Below are 15,180 nucleotides of genomic sequence, written 5' to 3' on the forward strand. Positions count from 1 at the left end.
TCTAGGAATTTTATGGTTTTGGGTCTCATATTTAGGTCTTTAAGCGATTTGGGGTTTATTTTGTGTCTGGTCCAGCTTCATTCTTCTGCTCATAGCTGTCCAGTTTTCCCAACATTTGCTGAACAGACTTTTCCCCATTGTATGCTCTTGCCTCCTTTGTCATAAAGTAATTGACCATATAAGCATGGATTTATTTCTGGACTCTCTATTCTGTTCCTTTGATCTATATGTCTATTTTTGTGTCAGTACCAAACTTTTTTTTTAAAGATTGATTTATTTTTGAGAGACAGAGAGAGAAAGAGCAAGCATGTGTGGCGATAGGGGCAGAGGAAGGGAAAGAATCCCAAGCAGACTCCCCACTGAGCACAGAGTCCCACTTGGGGCTCAATCCCATGACCCTGAGATCATGACCTGAGCAGAAATCAAGAATCGGATGCCCAACTGCATGATCCACCAAGGTGCCCCCTAAACTTTTTTGATTACGACAACAATGTCGTATATCTTGAAATCTGGAATTGTAATACCTCCAGTTTTATTCTTTTTCAAGATCGCTTTGGCTACTTGGCATCTTTTGTGGTTCCACACAAATTTTAGGATTATTTGTTCCAGTTCTGTGCAAAGTGTTATTGGTACTTTGATAGGGACTGGATTGAATCTGTAGATCATTTTGGGTAGTACGGGCATTTTAGCAATATCGGTTTCCCCAATCCATGAACATGGAATATCTTTCCATTTGTCTGGGTCATCTTCAATTTCTTCCATCAGTGTTTTATAGTTTTCAGAGTATCAGTCTTTTACCTCCTTGGTTAAGTTTATGTCATGTCATTATTTTTTATTTGATCACTATGTGTTTATATTATTCTGATGATGAAATGCTTTCCATGGTTAAGCCGTGTAGTATATGATTGAATTTCCTTTCTTCTATGTTTTTTTGTTTGTTTGTTTTACTGGAATAACTAACTGTCTTTGGTTTTACATGTATCTATCACTAAGTCATTCCCAAATACTCCAGCTTCTGGGTAAATCTCCTCTCAGTAGTTTCCAGTTCCATCTTCTTGGTGTCATTTCTCCAGTACCTCCGTCCTCAGGCAGGCATCTGACTGGCTACCTACTAGCACGACAGATACTGTGCATGGAACAGCTGATGTCTTGAGATCTCTTGTCCCATCTTCCTGGGGGTTCCTTTCACCTCTCTGCCGGATCTGATTCCCTATTGTCATCGTTGTTGTTGTTTGGATCCTATATGTTTTTCTTTCTTGGCAACTCCCTTGTTTTGCTAGACCACATCCTGCAGTAGCTTCCTGAGAATGGAGGCACACAGGAGCTAAGTTTTGAGAGCTTGCAGGACTGAAAATAACTTGAGTCTACTCACACACCTGATCTGCTGGTTTGTCTGGGCCTGTGATCATAGGTTGAAAACAAGCAGCCCTCCAAGACTCAACTTTTTGCATTTCTTTATCATCAGCAGGTAATGAGCGCTATGCATTGCTACTTGGAAATCCAAGTAAATCCATTCTGGTTCTCTATCCTTTGTCTGAGACCCTTTGTTCACCCTGGGAGTTTTCTGGATGATTTCCTTATCCCCCATGTTCTAGAGTGTCTTAGGGTAGAAACTTGGTTTTCTCTCTCTCCACTGTGTTGCACATGTAGTAGGTCCTTCCAAACTAGGAATCTCTGTTCCTTTGTCCTGGGATTTTTTTCTTGAATTATTTCTTTGATGATTTCTCTAATTCTGTTTTTGCTTTCTGAAATTCCTGTTTTTAGACACTGAATTTTCCAATAGGATTACTAGATTTTCCCCCCTACATTCTACATTGCTTTATCTTTTTGTGTTATTTTGGGGGGAGATTTCCTTAACTCTATTTAGCCTCTTCTATGCACATCTTATTTCTGCGGTAATACTTCAATTCCCTAAAACTCTCTTTTATCATCTGACTCTACCACCTTGTCCTCATCTTGCAGCTGCAATAACTTGGATCATTGAGAATGTTGATGATTGTTTTATTTTCTTCTGTTCTCCATATTGTCTCTTTCCTCATATCCCCCTCCTTTTATCCTTTTATATGTTCTCAAGTCCACTGATGAGACTTATCAACAAGAGAGACTTCCCTGTGATTTCTGACCTTCCCCACCTCCAGGTCTTTTCCTGAGTCTGTCATATTCCCTGAAGTAGGATCTCCCATACTCTGCTCTGAAGAGCAGATACTTGGCTGCCCAGATTCTCAGAGCCGAGGGTGGGAAGAAATTGGGGTGATGGCTTCTCATTCAGCCTTAGGCAATGGATTCTTTCTCCTTTTGAGGATGGTGCCCCCTGGTATCCATTGGTGTAGAGAACCCCTTAGTTCCCCTGTTGCAGAGATTAAACTTCCAACCTTCTGCAGAGAGAAGAAGGGCATCAGGAAGGGTCTAACTGCTTTTATCAAAGTCACCTTGGGCTGCAATAACAAAACACCTTGACAAGCAGAGGGGCTTACACAACAGAAATTTATTTGCTCCCAGTCCTGGAGGCTGGAAGTGCGAAATCAGGGTGCCAGCAATGCTGGTTCCTGTGGGTGGGAGGGGGCGCTTCCTGGCTGCTGACAGTGGTCTTCTCATGGTGTCCTCACATGACGGAGTTGGAGAGGGTGGTGGGCAGAGAGAGATCTTCCTTTATAAAGCTTCCAATCCTACCAGATTAGGGCCCACCATCATGACCTCATTTGACCCTAATTACTTCCTAGAGCCCTATCTGCACACATAGCCACTCAGGTTAGGGCCTCAGGAATTTGAGGACACACAGTTCTGTCCGTATCAGCTTCCTAAGCATACTTTTGGCCAATACTTCTGTGCCTCTCATTTCCATAGGTGGTGGTGCTGCCCATGCTTGACTCTTTGTGTGTTGGGGGGGCTCAGTGGTAGCAAATGGGGTGCTTCTTTGGTTGCCCCACCCTTACTGGCCTTAGCTGCACTTTGTTGCGGGTACGTGAGCCCTGACATGTCTTGTCCTGGTCCCCAGCTTGCGGTTCCATGGATGGGCTCCCCTTCTGTCATCTCTGCCTGTGGGTGTGAAGAGCTTCAGAAGAACATGCTCAGTCTACTTCCTTTCCCTGGAAAGCCACTATTAGATCTTCTTTCCGAGGACAATTATGTTGCCAATCAAGACTTGTTGAACAAATGAATGAAACCTCACCTTTTTGGTGGCTTTAAACCCATTTTATCCTTCTCACCCTCTCTTCTTCCCAGAAGATGTGCCCTCCCTCCTCCTGTCCAAGGACACTCTCCTGCATACTGTGTCCTCCGGAAGCCTGTCCCAGTAGCCACCTCCCGCGTTCTTGAATCATCACCACCTTCCCTTCCTCTGAGTCTTTCTTCCTCCCAACAACTCTGCTTGCTCTTCCCTTCCTGACAATGTCCCTTCCGCATGCTGCCCCTGAGGTGGGCTTTCCTGCTCTTTTCCCTCTTCCCTTGTGACTGCCTGATCTCACCACCTCCAGCCCTCAGGCCTTGCCAGTGCTCAGCTGTCCAGCCTCCGTGTCCCCAGTGGCATCCTCACTGCCAGAGCCATGGCCTCTTGCAGGCGCCCCCCTCCCTTCCTGACAACCTACTCTGCCCCCAACCCCTTGTCTCTTAGAAGACATCCTCCCTCCGTGTCCTCTGAATCAGCAACCTGGTCTGACCAGCCCATTTCCCACCCAGCTGGGAGGCTAGCACCCAGGCCTTTACCACCTCACTGGGAAATATGCTAGGCATCCACTAGTTTGTTTTCATGACCTCAGGGTCTCCTGGTCCAGTTGACATGCCCTGCCCCATCAGCCCTCTAGAAGCACAGCCTAACTGTGTGGTGTTCAAGGGGATTCCTACTGCCCATGGGCCAAGCCCAACCCCTTTGTAGGTAGGGGCTCCCTGCCCCCCCAGTGGAGCCTCCAGTTTGACCTCCTCTCCCACGCTTGACTTGAGCAGAGCTGGATGGCTTACCATTTCCCAGACAGGCTGGGCATGCAAAGCTTCTTCCCTGGATGGCTTTCCCTTGTCTTCCCACTGTCTTGTCTCCCAGGCCATTAGGACTGGAGCTCTGGGTCCATCCACCCCGGGCTCCTCTCCATCTGCTCCAGCCACTGGGGAGGCAGTAGTCCTCCTGCCTTCACGTGTCCCAAGCCCAAGCAGCAAAGACTTTCTGCATGTGCACGATGAGTAAGGTGCGTTTGGACCTGGGGCTGCACCCTCCAGGATGTCCGAGGCCCTCCCTACCTTATCTCCGTGTTCTTCCTTCCGGCGGGCAGCGGGCGTCAGCTTTTACTAGAGTGAAGTCTCCCCCCCTCCCCCGGCTCTTATCTCATCCTCAGCCGCAGAGGGAGTAGTCAAAGCACAACAGGGAGGGTCTGGGCTTGATCAGACCAGATTTTAATCTTGTCTTCACCACTCACCAGCCCCGTGACCTCAGGCCAGGCACCTGCCTCTGCTACAGGGGAGTTTCCCTATATGTGTAAAAAAAAAAAAAAAAAAATTTTTTTGTTTAAGTTTTTATTTATTTATTTTGTAGAGAGAGCTAAAGAGAGCTGGGGTGGGGGAGTGGGGAAGGAGCAGAGGGAGAGGGACAAGCAGTCTGCACGCTGGGCACAGAGCCTTATGTGGGGCTGGACCCCATTACCCTGAGATCGTGACCTGAGCCTAAATCAAGAGTCCGACACTGAGCCACCTAGGCAGCCCCCTATGTGTGAAACTGAGGCAGTACTCCCTACCCCACAGGCTTGTAGCTTGGGCTGGAGCTGATTCACGGAGGGCAACTGGGGCGTATCCCCGAAGGGCTCCTGTGTGCCTTGGTCCCCTCCTGTGTGTTTGTGTTTGCTGTGTTCCCATGCATATGCTCCCTCCTGGACCCTGAGACCCCCAGGGGGTACTCTGGCGCCTTATTCCCCTTTGTGTCCTCTGTTCCCAGCACACAGTAGTCCCTCAGTGTGTGCAAGGGAGTGAACCAATGGTCAGCGCCGTCTTTGAGATGAAGCATTCAGTGAACAAGCCATGACGGAGAGGGGAGCTGCACGGCCTTGCCAGTGATCCCTCGTCAGAAGACCCTTTAACCCTTCGTCTTCTTCAGTAGGATAGCTGCAGTCAGAAGTCCAAAGGCAAATATTTTAGCAAGTCTTCCAGGACTCTTGGTTAATTACAAATGAGTACCGTGTGGCTAGCCCACAGAGATGTGAAAGCCCCTGCTGCGGGTGGTGGGAAGGAACCAGGCAAACCTCAGAAACAGGTCTATTTACTTGGAGTTCCAGATAAATATTCAGATTTCTGGCAACTTTCCTTCTTGCAGCTTTGATGCCATGAGGCAGTTTAAGGTAGAACTTTGAATATACCTGTGTGAATCTCAGTAATTTTTAAAACATACGATACAGATAGATTCTAAGTCTTTCCACGCTAGCTGGGATTACCGTATAACTTGTCATCCAAACCAGAATACCCCAGAGTCCCAGGGGGACTGCTGCTGATCACCCCGGGCACGGGCCCAAGGCCAGCTGCCTCGCACTCCGGGACAAACAGCCGACCTAACCCTGGTGTCTCTAACTGTGGTTAGTCGGTCGTATGACAAGAACTGCCATGAAACCTCGCGGGTAACACAATGGAGAACACGAACTCAGATTCCCAAAAATGACGTCATGCAGCGGAGCCAGTGCAACGGAAGTTTTGTTCGCAATCGGCTGCAACACCCGTATGACTCTTAGGAAACCCAGACAATCACAATGCCGAGTCTCCTCGAGGAAACAATATTTTAAAAGGGGGAAAATGGAATATGACTTGTAAATTTCTGCTTCATTTCAGAAACTCCCAGATTCGTAAATTATTCTGATGGAGGCAAATCCTCAAGAACATTTTTGAGTGAATGACCCGAGAGGAACAAAGCCATGGGTATCTCAGATCATGAGAAGTGTTCGTGTCCATCCGGACTACGAGCACATTAAGTTGGAAGGCTCAGATGTTCCCGGTTCTGCAGTGCCGCTGTGGGGTAATGAGGCCGGAGAGGCTCTCCACACACAGAAGCTGTGTGTGCGGCTTCTGCACCTGCGTATCTCACCTGTCCCTGCCTGGCCAGGACAGGTGCTGCACAGGTAGTCAGGTTCCCCGCACTGCAGCTGACTCACCTTTGTGAGATGGGCTTTGGATCTTCCCCCAAACGTGAGGACGAGGCTCCCAGGGGCGAAGCCAGGGTGAGCGCTATGGAGGCTCCATGCCAGCTGCTGCGGGGCTGGCGAACAATCGTGAAGGACCGTGAGAGGAACAGGGGCCACGAAGGACTCCGAAAGCCGTCTGCATATCCTGGACTTTGCTTTGTGGGTTTCTTTCTCTCCCATTGGGAGAGCAGCTGTAAAACTGGAACGAGTAGAAGAAACCCCCTGGAGGCATTGTCAAGAGCCCAAAGGCAGGTGAGAAATGACAGAGGCTCCTTAGTGACAGCAAATACGTCGACAAACCATCTTGAACCTCACCAGACGGGCGTTGCAGAAAACTGGGAAGGGAAAAATGTCATAATTTCCCCCAAAGCAGAAAAAGTTGGATTCTGGAAAATAAGGATGATAAATTTGATATTAATATTGGTTCTGAGCAAAATTTTAACAGATCTTTGAGGAGCTAATGTGTATGATTTGGAAGGAAAGGCCATTCCCAAGAGCCAAACCAACTTTTGTTCTCTGTTTTTCACGGGGTTACCAGACTGGATTTACAAAGCACTGGTAAAGATCCTTCACTGAACACTGTGCACGACAGAGAAGAACGGGCTGGGTGAACAGTTGGGAAATTTCTTTCTTTCTTTTTTTTAAAGATTTTATTTATTTATTTAACAGACAGAGATCACAAGTAGGCAGAGAGGCAGGCAGAGAGAGAGAAGAGGAAGCAGGCTCCCTGCTGAGCAGAGAGCCCGATGCGAGACTCGATCCTCGGACCCTGAGATCATGACTCGAGCCAAAGGCAGAGGCTTAACCCACTGAGCCACCCAGGCGCCCCACAGTTGGGGAATTTCATGTTGAGCTGGACAAACATGTTTAAGGTACAGATGAATAGATTCCTGGAGATGCGGCCTGCAGAGCTCCTCCCCCTCCTGCGGGGGGATGGCTTTGTCAATTACCAGTAAAGGGTTTGGTACTGCACACTTCCTGTCGCCAGCATGCTGATGCGTTACATACCAGAGTTCAGAGTTTAAAGATTTGGGTTGACTAAGAGGATGGGTTGACACCAACAACGTGACATTTAACGGGGGTAAAGATAAATCATCTTTAGTTTTTTTTTAATCGATTAGCTCAATACAGGTTGGAGAAGACGCAACAGCAGTTCATTTGGAAAGACTGATGGGTTTATCACTGGCCAGAAGTTCAACAGGAACCAACAGTATATATCCTGACTGCTCAAAAAGAAAAAAATCAATATGGACTTCGGTCGCATTAACAGAATCATGACATCCAGGTTGTTCAAGGGAAGGGTCACACAGGTCTCTCCTCTGAGGTTATTGTGTTCAGCTCTGGGTGCCAGGATTCAGGAGAAAAGAGCCCACTTGAGACAGGTGGGCATCTCTTGAGACAAGGGGTTGGGAAAGTACGTCACGGGATGGCTAGGGAGGAGATGGAGGGCTTCAGCCTGGAAAGCAGGAACGCTCTCTTCAAAGTCTTCAAAGCATTTGAAAGCTATTGTGTGTGAGGAGCAACTGAATTTGTCTAGCGGGTTCAGTCATTTCATTCATTCCTCAGCGTGTACTCAGAGCCAGCTATGCCCAGCATGAGGGATGTTTGGGGCATCTAATCTCCTGGGATGGATGGACACACACGCGCGCACACACAAGTTCCTACAAGGCGAGGCGACTTAACATAAGGGATGGAGTAAAATACCAGCAGATGTTGGAAGCGCAGCGGACAGGATCGCTTGGCTTCAGTGGCGGCGGGCGGGGAAGGCAGGCACTCGGGGCTGGGGCACGGGCAGAGGTCCAGAGCTTTCAAGTGCACGGCATGACTGAGAGTCCTGAACGGGAGCTGCCGATAGCGTGGTGTGGCAGGAGCGTGTCAGATGCCAAAGACAGCATTTGCCGCGGGAACTCAGACACACTTGAAGTCTGCGCCAAGATATTTGCACTTAATGGGGTAGGCAACAGAGAATGAAATGCCATCATTAACCCCTCTCTGGGCAAGCTAACCCTGGAGTCACAAAACAGAGCCGGGAAAACAGGACACAGGCTGTGACCGCAGCGTCTCGGAACAGACAGGCTGCACCAGGAGACGAGATGGGCCAGACGAAAGTGGGATCGCTGAAGGATGCTTTGGGGAAGGCGATTTGGGATAGGAATAACCAGCCATCTTTTCCATAATTCAAGCTTTTCAGCTTTGAAATGGCCAAGGGAGCATTTGTCGGGGATGTTGTAGGGAAATACAGCGGTCTTGGCAGGCAGGTGCGAGAGTTCAATGTTCTTTTCTGAGGCTAGGCATCTCTGATTGCCTCTCGTTTGATTCAGGGACAATCTTATCATAGGAAGCGTATTTTGTATTCCAATATCAGTAATGAATTTCTGGATCTATGGTATAGCTAATTCTTGACATTGGGATTCTATATTGACTCTGTTCGTTTGCCAGGGGGGTTGTAACCAAGTTCTACAAGCTGGGGGAGGGCAGAAGCAGCAGAAATTGACTGTCTCTGTTCTGAAGGCTAGAAGTCCAAAATCAAGGCGAAGGCTTGGTTGCGTCCTTCGGAGAGCCACGAGGGAACCATCTGTCCCAGGTGTCTCTGCTTGGTTTGTTGACGACTGCCTGTTACCTGTGTCATCACGTGGTCTTCCTGTTGTTTGTGTCTGTGTCCTAATCCCTTTTTCGTCTGTGGACATTAGTCCCATTGGATGATGACTGCAACCTAATGACCTCATTTTAACTTCATTACCTCTATAAAGACCCTGCCTCCAAAGAAAGTCACATTCCAAGGGCTAGAGGTTAGTGCTTCAACAAATGAATTTGGACCGGCACAGTTTAACCCATAACACTAACCTAAGGGCAGCTTTCCTTGGATCTTGGAATTTAATCAGAACCACCATGTGAGCAGGCCATTCTTCCTGCTGGGTGACCTTGGCGGTTCCTCAGCTGGTCCTGGGTCCTGATCTGGTAAAGCGGCTTCCCCTGCTCTGATTCCCTCTCTTACCCTCCGTCCGGTAGTCACGCTGTCTGGAATAATCTGAAACTCTTCTCTCTTCTGCTTCTGTTTCCTAGCACTTATCACAATTCATTATTATCTGCCTGTCTCCTTGACTTCGTGTCCTATAGGGAGAAACACATTTTACACCACGACTCAGTACACGTTCCAAGTAAAAACCAATGTTTCAAGTAAAAACCCTTATTCTTAGGGAGTTCAATGTATTCTGATATTTCTTATTCCATTTCTTTTTCATTGGTTTTAAAATATGCATAAAATTTGCCATTTTAACTTGCAAGAGCACAGTTCAGTACAATAACCCTGTTGTGTAATAAGCACCCCCTCCATCTCCAGAAATTTCCCATCATTCCAAACTGAAACTCTGTCCCCGTTGGACACCCACTTTCCTCCCATCCCCCTCAGCCCCTCACACCCACCATTCTACTTCTATCTCTATGAACTTGACTCCTCTAGGGACCTCGTGTAAATGTAATCACTTAGTATATGTCTCTTTGTGACTGGCTTCTTTCCCTTAACATAAGGTCCTCAAGGTTCATCTACATTGTAGCAGGTGTCAAAGTGTCCTTTCTTTGTATCTTATTTATTTTAAAAAAAAATTATTTATTTACTTATTTGAGAGAGAGCACGCACACGAGTTGGGGACAGGCAGAGGGAGAGAATCGCAAGCAGACTCCGAACGGAGCCAAATGTGGGGCTTGATCTCATGACCCTGGACCAAAATCAAGAAGTCAAGAGTTAGACACTCGAGCGACTTAGCCACCCAGCCTAATTCCTCTGGGTACAGACGCAGAAGTAGACTTCCTACTTCATTCTTTAAAGTGCACATATGAGGGACGCCTGGGTGGCTCAGTGGGTTAGGCCACTGCCTTCGGCTCAGGTCATGATCTCAGGGTCCTGGGATCGAGTCCCGCATCGGGCTCCTTGCTCCGCAGGGAATGTGCTTCTCTCGCTGCCTCTGCCTGCCTCTCTGCCTGCTTGTGTGTACTCACTTGCTCTCTCTCGCTCTCTGGCAAATAAATAAAATCTAAAAAAAAAAAAAAAGTGCACCTATGACTCTTTACATTGACGACACACGGCAACCTGCAGTCTAGAAAATACTGTGTTCTGTGGCTGTGTTCCCAGCCCCAAGCACGGTGCCCGGAACTGTACCAACTATTTCTGGAGAAACGTTGAATTAAACAATAGGTACACAAGCTACATTTCTGGGTAATTTTAAAAATTACTTCCCCACGAATAGAGGCTACAGAGCTCCTATTTTTCCTTTCTCTTTTTTCACGTCCTGTACAATATGCTGCTATTAATGCCACTGAATGCTGTGGTTAAGTTGTCCTGGAGAGGGTACGTCACTTATCACAGTGACAACAGTTCTTGGTCTTGAGCCATAAATGATCTCAAAGTGACAGGGAATAACAATCTGTTAAAATGTTTGGGCACAAAAATCACACATCATTAATTAAGCGTTCAGAGATTTTTTTTTTGGACTTTCCCCATGGATCTTTTTCAATGCTGTGTAGATTATACCTAATTGACTTAATATGCATATCCTTGTAATTATACTAAATTTTGCTTTTTTTTTTTTAGAGTGAGCTTTTGCCATTGTGGGAAAAACATAGCCGTTAAGTATTCTAGGTTAAGAGTGTAATAATGATCTTTATCATCTGAAAAGCAAGTGGACTGAGTTCTTCACTGTTGTTTGTAATTTTGCTCTAGCGGAAGTAAGATCTTCTACGAAAATCTCCAGCTCAATTTCTCTCCTGCCCTGCTTCTGAATTTTCTTTGTTCTTAACTCGTCTTAGCTGTGGTCCAGTAGCATTCCTTGAACACGATAAATCAAGAATATTAACATTCTTAAGAAGAGCCATGTTTTAATCATTTATTCATAATTATCCTTTCCTTTCCAATGTGAAGAATGCTGCAGTCAGCTTTCATGTCAATTATCTGCTGTATTCTCATGCACAAAACTGCAAAGTGGAGTGGAGGGGCTATTAGGACTGGGTTTGAAGCGGGGAGGGTGGGAAGCGAGAAGACAGACCAGAGCAAAGATCAAAGTGCACCTGTGTTCATCCCTGTGCTTCCAAAGCCCCTTCTCTATAGCACCTGTCTGACTTTTTATTTAATATTTTATTTATTTATTTGATAGAGAGAGAGACACAACAAAAGAGTCTACAAAAGCAGGGGGAGTGGGAGAGGGAGAAGCAGGCTTCCCATTGAGCAGGGAGCCTGATGTTGGGCTCCATCCCTGGACCCTGGGGGCATGACCTGAGTCAAGGGCATAAAGACTGAGCCATCCAGGTGCCCCCTACCTCTTGCTTCAGAGACGAGGAGGTTTCATCTGTGCTGGGCGGTGGCAGGGGTGGCTTTATGTGACCCTTCTGCCTCCCCAGCCCTCTGGAGTTGGCCTGAATTTCCTTTCCCTGCCAAAGTTCTCAAATGTGCACCCACGTATGCTCTCCGTTTGATGACCAGCCGCCCGGCTCCCCCCCCCCCCCCCCCCCCCCCCCCCGCCCCCGCGGCTCACCAAGATGCTCCAGGCCATCCGGCAAGCCCTCTGCTACCGGATACAAGGGCCCTTGCCCAGCCCTGTCCTTCTTGACCTGTCCTGCAGAGAGTCCTGTGAAAATACCCACCCCTCTGCTACTTTCTGTGCTCCCAGTTTGATGAGACTATATGCTATGCGAGCTTCCTGCCTCTCTTTCCAACTCCTTCGGACTTTCTCTTCTCCCATCCCAAGGCTCTGGCCAGCTTCGGTTGACCTACCATCTTCACCTTTAGAAAGTTGTTGTTTTTTTTTTTAAACATTTTCTACTCGAATCCCATTCTTTCCTTGGGACGCCCTCTCCACTCTCCAAATTGCTTGGATCATTTCTAGTGGGAAGCGTGCTGTCTTCTATCGGTTTTCCTGCCTCTCCAGCTGTCTGTCCTATAGGAAGGTCCCTCTGACCGTGGAGGCACTCAGGCCTCGCCAGGCCCTGGGCCTCCCCAGCTCCCAGCCCTGGCCCCCGCTGTCCTGTCCGCACACAGACTCCTCTCTCTAACGCAGCTCCAGCAGCCACTTGCTCCCACCTCCCTCCTCCGTCTGCCACCGGCTGCCTTCAGGTCCTCTGCAGGCCAGGGCCCATCCCACCTGGCTTGCCCCCACCGGTGCAATCTCATTTTTCACCTGTCTGCAATACAAGCTCTTCGTTCCTCTCAGAGCAGCCCTTTGGCTTGTCAGCAGACCCAGGTTCACGAATGCCGGCTTCCCACTGTCCTTGGAGCTCTGAGCCACGCTCCACCCCACACCTGCAGCCCTTCATGGTCCTACACACACTTTCCTCGTCAACGATTCCTCTTGTCCTCTGTGCCTGGTCTCCCTGACCAGGTCCAGGAGGTCTTCAACCTCCCTTCCGCCCACAGCTTGCGCTGCCGGTGGTGGCGAACCCACAAGCCAAACGTGCCACTTGCAGCCACAGAGCCCCGGATCGGAGCCCGGTGAGGCCCGCTCGCATTCCCGACGGTAACTTTTTACTCATGTCACCCACGGGGTGTTCAGGCCCTGCCGGCGAATACCTACGACTTGAAACCATTCAGGCATGTAGGTGAATTAGAACCTGTAAGCGAGTCACGTGTAGTTAAGAGGCGGAAGTGAATTGTCACCGTCGTGGAGCCTGGAGCACAAATGCTGGCAGTGTCTTCTGCGCCCTCCGGCCCGAGGGTCACTGGCGCACGTGTTCTTCTCCCCACTTCCCAGCACCCGGACTTCAGGAGGAGCGTGGTGGAGCTCCGGTCGTTCATGCAGTGCGTGTGTGCGCGCGTGGGCGCGTGTGATGTGCGTGTGTGCGCGTGTGCGCGCGTGTGTGTGCGTGTGCGCGCGTGCTGGAAAAGTTACAGAAGGCTGGTCCGGGGTCTCCCCCGCTCCGGAATTTCGTCGGAACTCTGTCTTCCCGAGGCAGTGCACGGGCCCTCCGCGGCTCCCGGAGCCGGTTAACAAGTGTGTAATGTGACAAATCTGTGCCGCGGGGGCCGATCAAGGGGAAGGAGCGGAGCAGATGTCGTGGCTCCTGCCCAGGCCGCCCAGACTCTGCGGCCCGCGGGAGCTGAGCCGCGGCCCTCCCCGCCCTCGAGCACAGCGCCGAGCGGAGCCCGCGCCGGGGGTCACCCCTCCCTCGGGGCCGGGCGCGCCGCGGCGGGGGACCTGTGGGGAGAGGGGCGCGCCGCGCCGGGGGACGTGGCCCGGACTGGAGCGGCTCCGGGCGCGAATCGCGGCCCAGGTTTGGTCCTGGAGCCGCAGGCGAGCGCGCGGACGGGGCCTCCGGGGAGCGCGGGCCTCGGCGCCCGCAGGGGAGGGCTCCCCCGGCCGGGGCGGCGCCCGGCTCCCTCCGCGCCCGCCCCGCCGCTCCCTTTGTCCCCGTGGCCCCCGCGGCCCGCCCTCCCGGGGCGCCCCAGCCGTGCGAGGAGGCGGGGCCCGGCGGCAACGCCCCCGCAGGCCCCCCGCGCGCCGGGACCCCGGCGGGCCGGCCGCGTCCCCAGCTCCCGGCCCCCGGCCCCGCCCCGCCCCGCCGCCCCGCCGCCCCGCCGAGGCCGCCCCCTGGCGGGCAGCGCGGGCAGCGCCGGCGTCAGGCCCGCGCGGCGGCCGCGGCGGTGGCGGCGGCGGCGGCGGCGGGCCCGGGGTTGCCATGGTAACCGGCCGCGGCCGCCGCCACGGCAGGGCCGGCCCCAGCGCCAGCGCCGGCCGCGGCTCGGCTCGGCTCAGTGTGGGGGTGAGCGGCGGCGGCGCGGCCGGGCCGGGGGAGCGGGCGCGGCCCGGCGGCCTCAGCATGGAGGACGGCTTCTCGAGCTACAGCAGCCTGTACGACACGTCCTCGCTGCTCCAGTTCTGCAACGGTGAGGGGCGGCGGCCGCGGGGGCGCGGGGCGGGGGGCGGCGGGCCGGGCCGCGGGGCGAGGCCGGGGCGGGAGGCCGCGCAAAGTTGCGGCGGAGGCGCGCGGTTCCCGCCGCCGCGGGCGCATTGTGCAGGCCCGCGGGCCGCGCCTGGCTCGCCCCCGCCGCCCGCGCCCCGCGCCCGCCGGCCCCGCGTCCGCGCCCGGCCAGCCGGGGACCCGCGGGGCCAGCGCACGGGTACCGGGCGGCGCGTGGCGAGTCCGGGCCGCCGCGGGCGCGGGGACGTGTTGCTCGCGGCTGCCGGACTCGGGTCCGCCCGCGAGGCTCCGCGGGAGGAGCTCGGGGAAGAAATCCCCGGGAAGCAGGACCTCCTCGGAGACCGGCGCCGGGTGGGGGGCGGCTGGACCCTCGCGAGCCGTTCGGGCTCCTTTGGTGCAATCGCCCCGGTGCAGCGCAGCGCGCGGGCGGAGTGAACCTGGCTGGAAAGTGCTCGCGCTGTTTTGTTGACGGGATGCTAGATTTTGTTGCTTTTTTTTTTTTTTTTTTTAAACAGGAAGGAAACAGTCTTAACTGGCAATGTGGCATCTTTTACAAAATGTAAAATCCTACGTGCTTGAAAGATTTTAGTCTCCCTGGCAGGGTGGAAAAAGATTTTCACATCACGCAGCATATTTTAGGAGAACACGATGTATGATAATTCATGATCAAAAGTTAACCAGGTTTTTTTAAATTTTTTTCCTACGTTGGATTTACTGCTTGATCAGTGGGTCCCAAAAGTTTGTTAAAGGAGAAACAATGTGTATTTTACAGAATTCGCCTGTAGTGCGATCGGAATGATTTAGAATTCTAGGTGCATTGACGACTTGAGCAATTTATTTTGCAATCGTGATTGTGATTTAGGGGAACTTTTCCAGCTCTTTGACACCTGTTTGCAAATAGGAGGTATTTGCTGGAGCCATAAAGATGACTGTGTGGATTTTTCCCTCCATGATGATATTTTGACCTCGGGTGGAATTGATCGTTATCTTTTTCATGGAAGAATTTTTCTGATAGTTTCAGCAGTGATTAATTTTCATGTTAAGCACATGCAGGCCTTCATTAACTTAGTAATGCTCTCTTCAGTGGAATTAAAGGAAGTTTTGACTCTCCAGATGTTCCAACAGTTTC

At 51.3% G+C, this 15,180-nt stretch overlaps 1 protein-coding gene across 4 annotated transcripts in view; it reads left to right on the forward strand.

Moving 5' to 3' along the window:
* Positions 1 to 15,180, forward strand: part of EML1 (EMAP like 1) — a 174,008-nt gene that overhangs the window by 36,466 nt on the left and 122,362 nt on the right. For 2 of the 4 annotated variants that reach the window (XM_032345244.1, XM_032345245.1), the window contains exon 1: positions 13,794 to 14,016. The exons of the other annotated variants lie outside the window; for them this stretch is intronic. In XM_032345244.1, the coding sequence (XP_032201135.1) occupies positions 13,809 to 14,016 (208 nt within the window). In that variant the 5' untranslated portion in view covers positions 13,794 to 13,808. Of the gene's footprint in view, positions 1 to 13,793; positions 14,017 to 15,180 lie in introns of those variants that run through there. 4 annotated transcript variants of the gene reach the window in all.

This window comes from Mustela erminea, chromosome 5, assembly GCF_009829155.1.
Source record: "Mustela erminea isolate mMusErm1 chromosome 5, mMusErm1.Pri, whole genome shotgun sequence".
Lineage (NCBI taxonomy): Eukaryota > Metazoa > Chordata > Mammalia > Carnivora > Mustelidae > Mustela > Mustela erminea.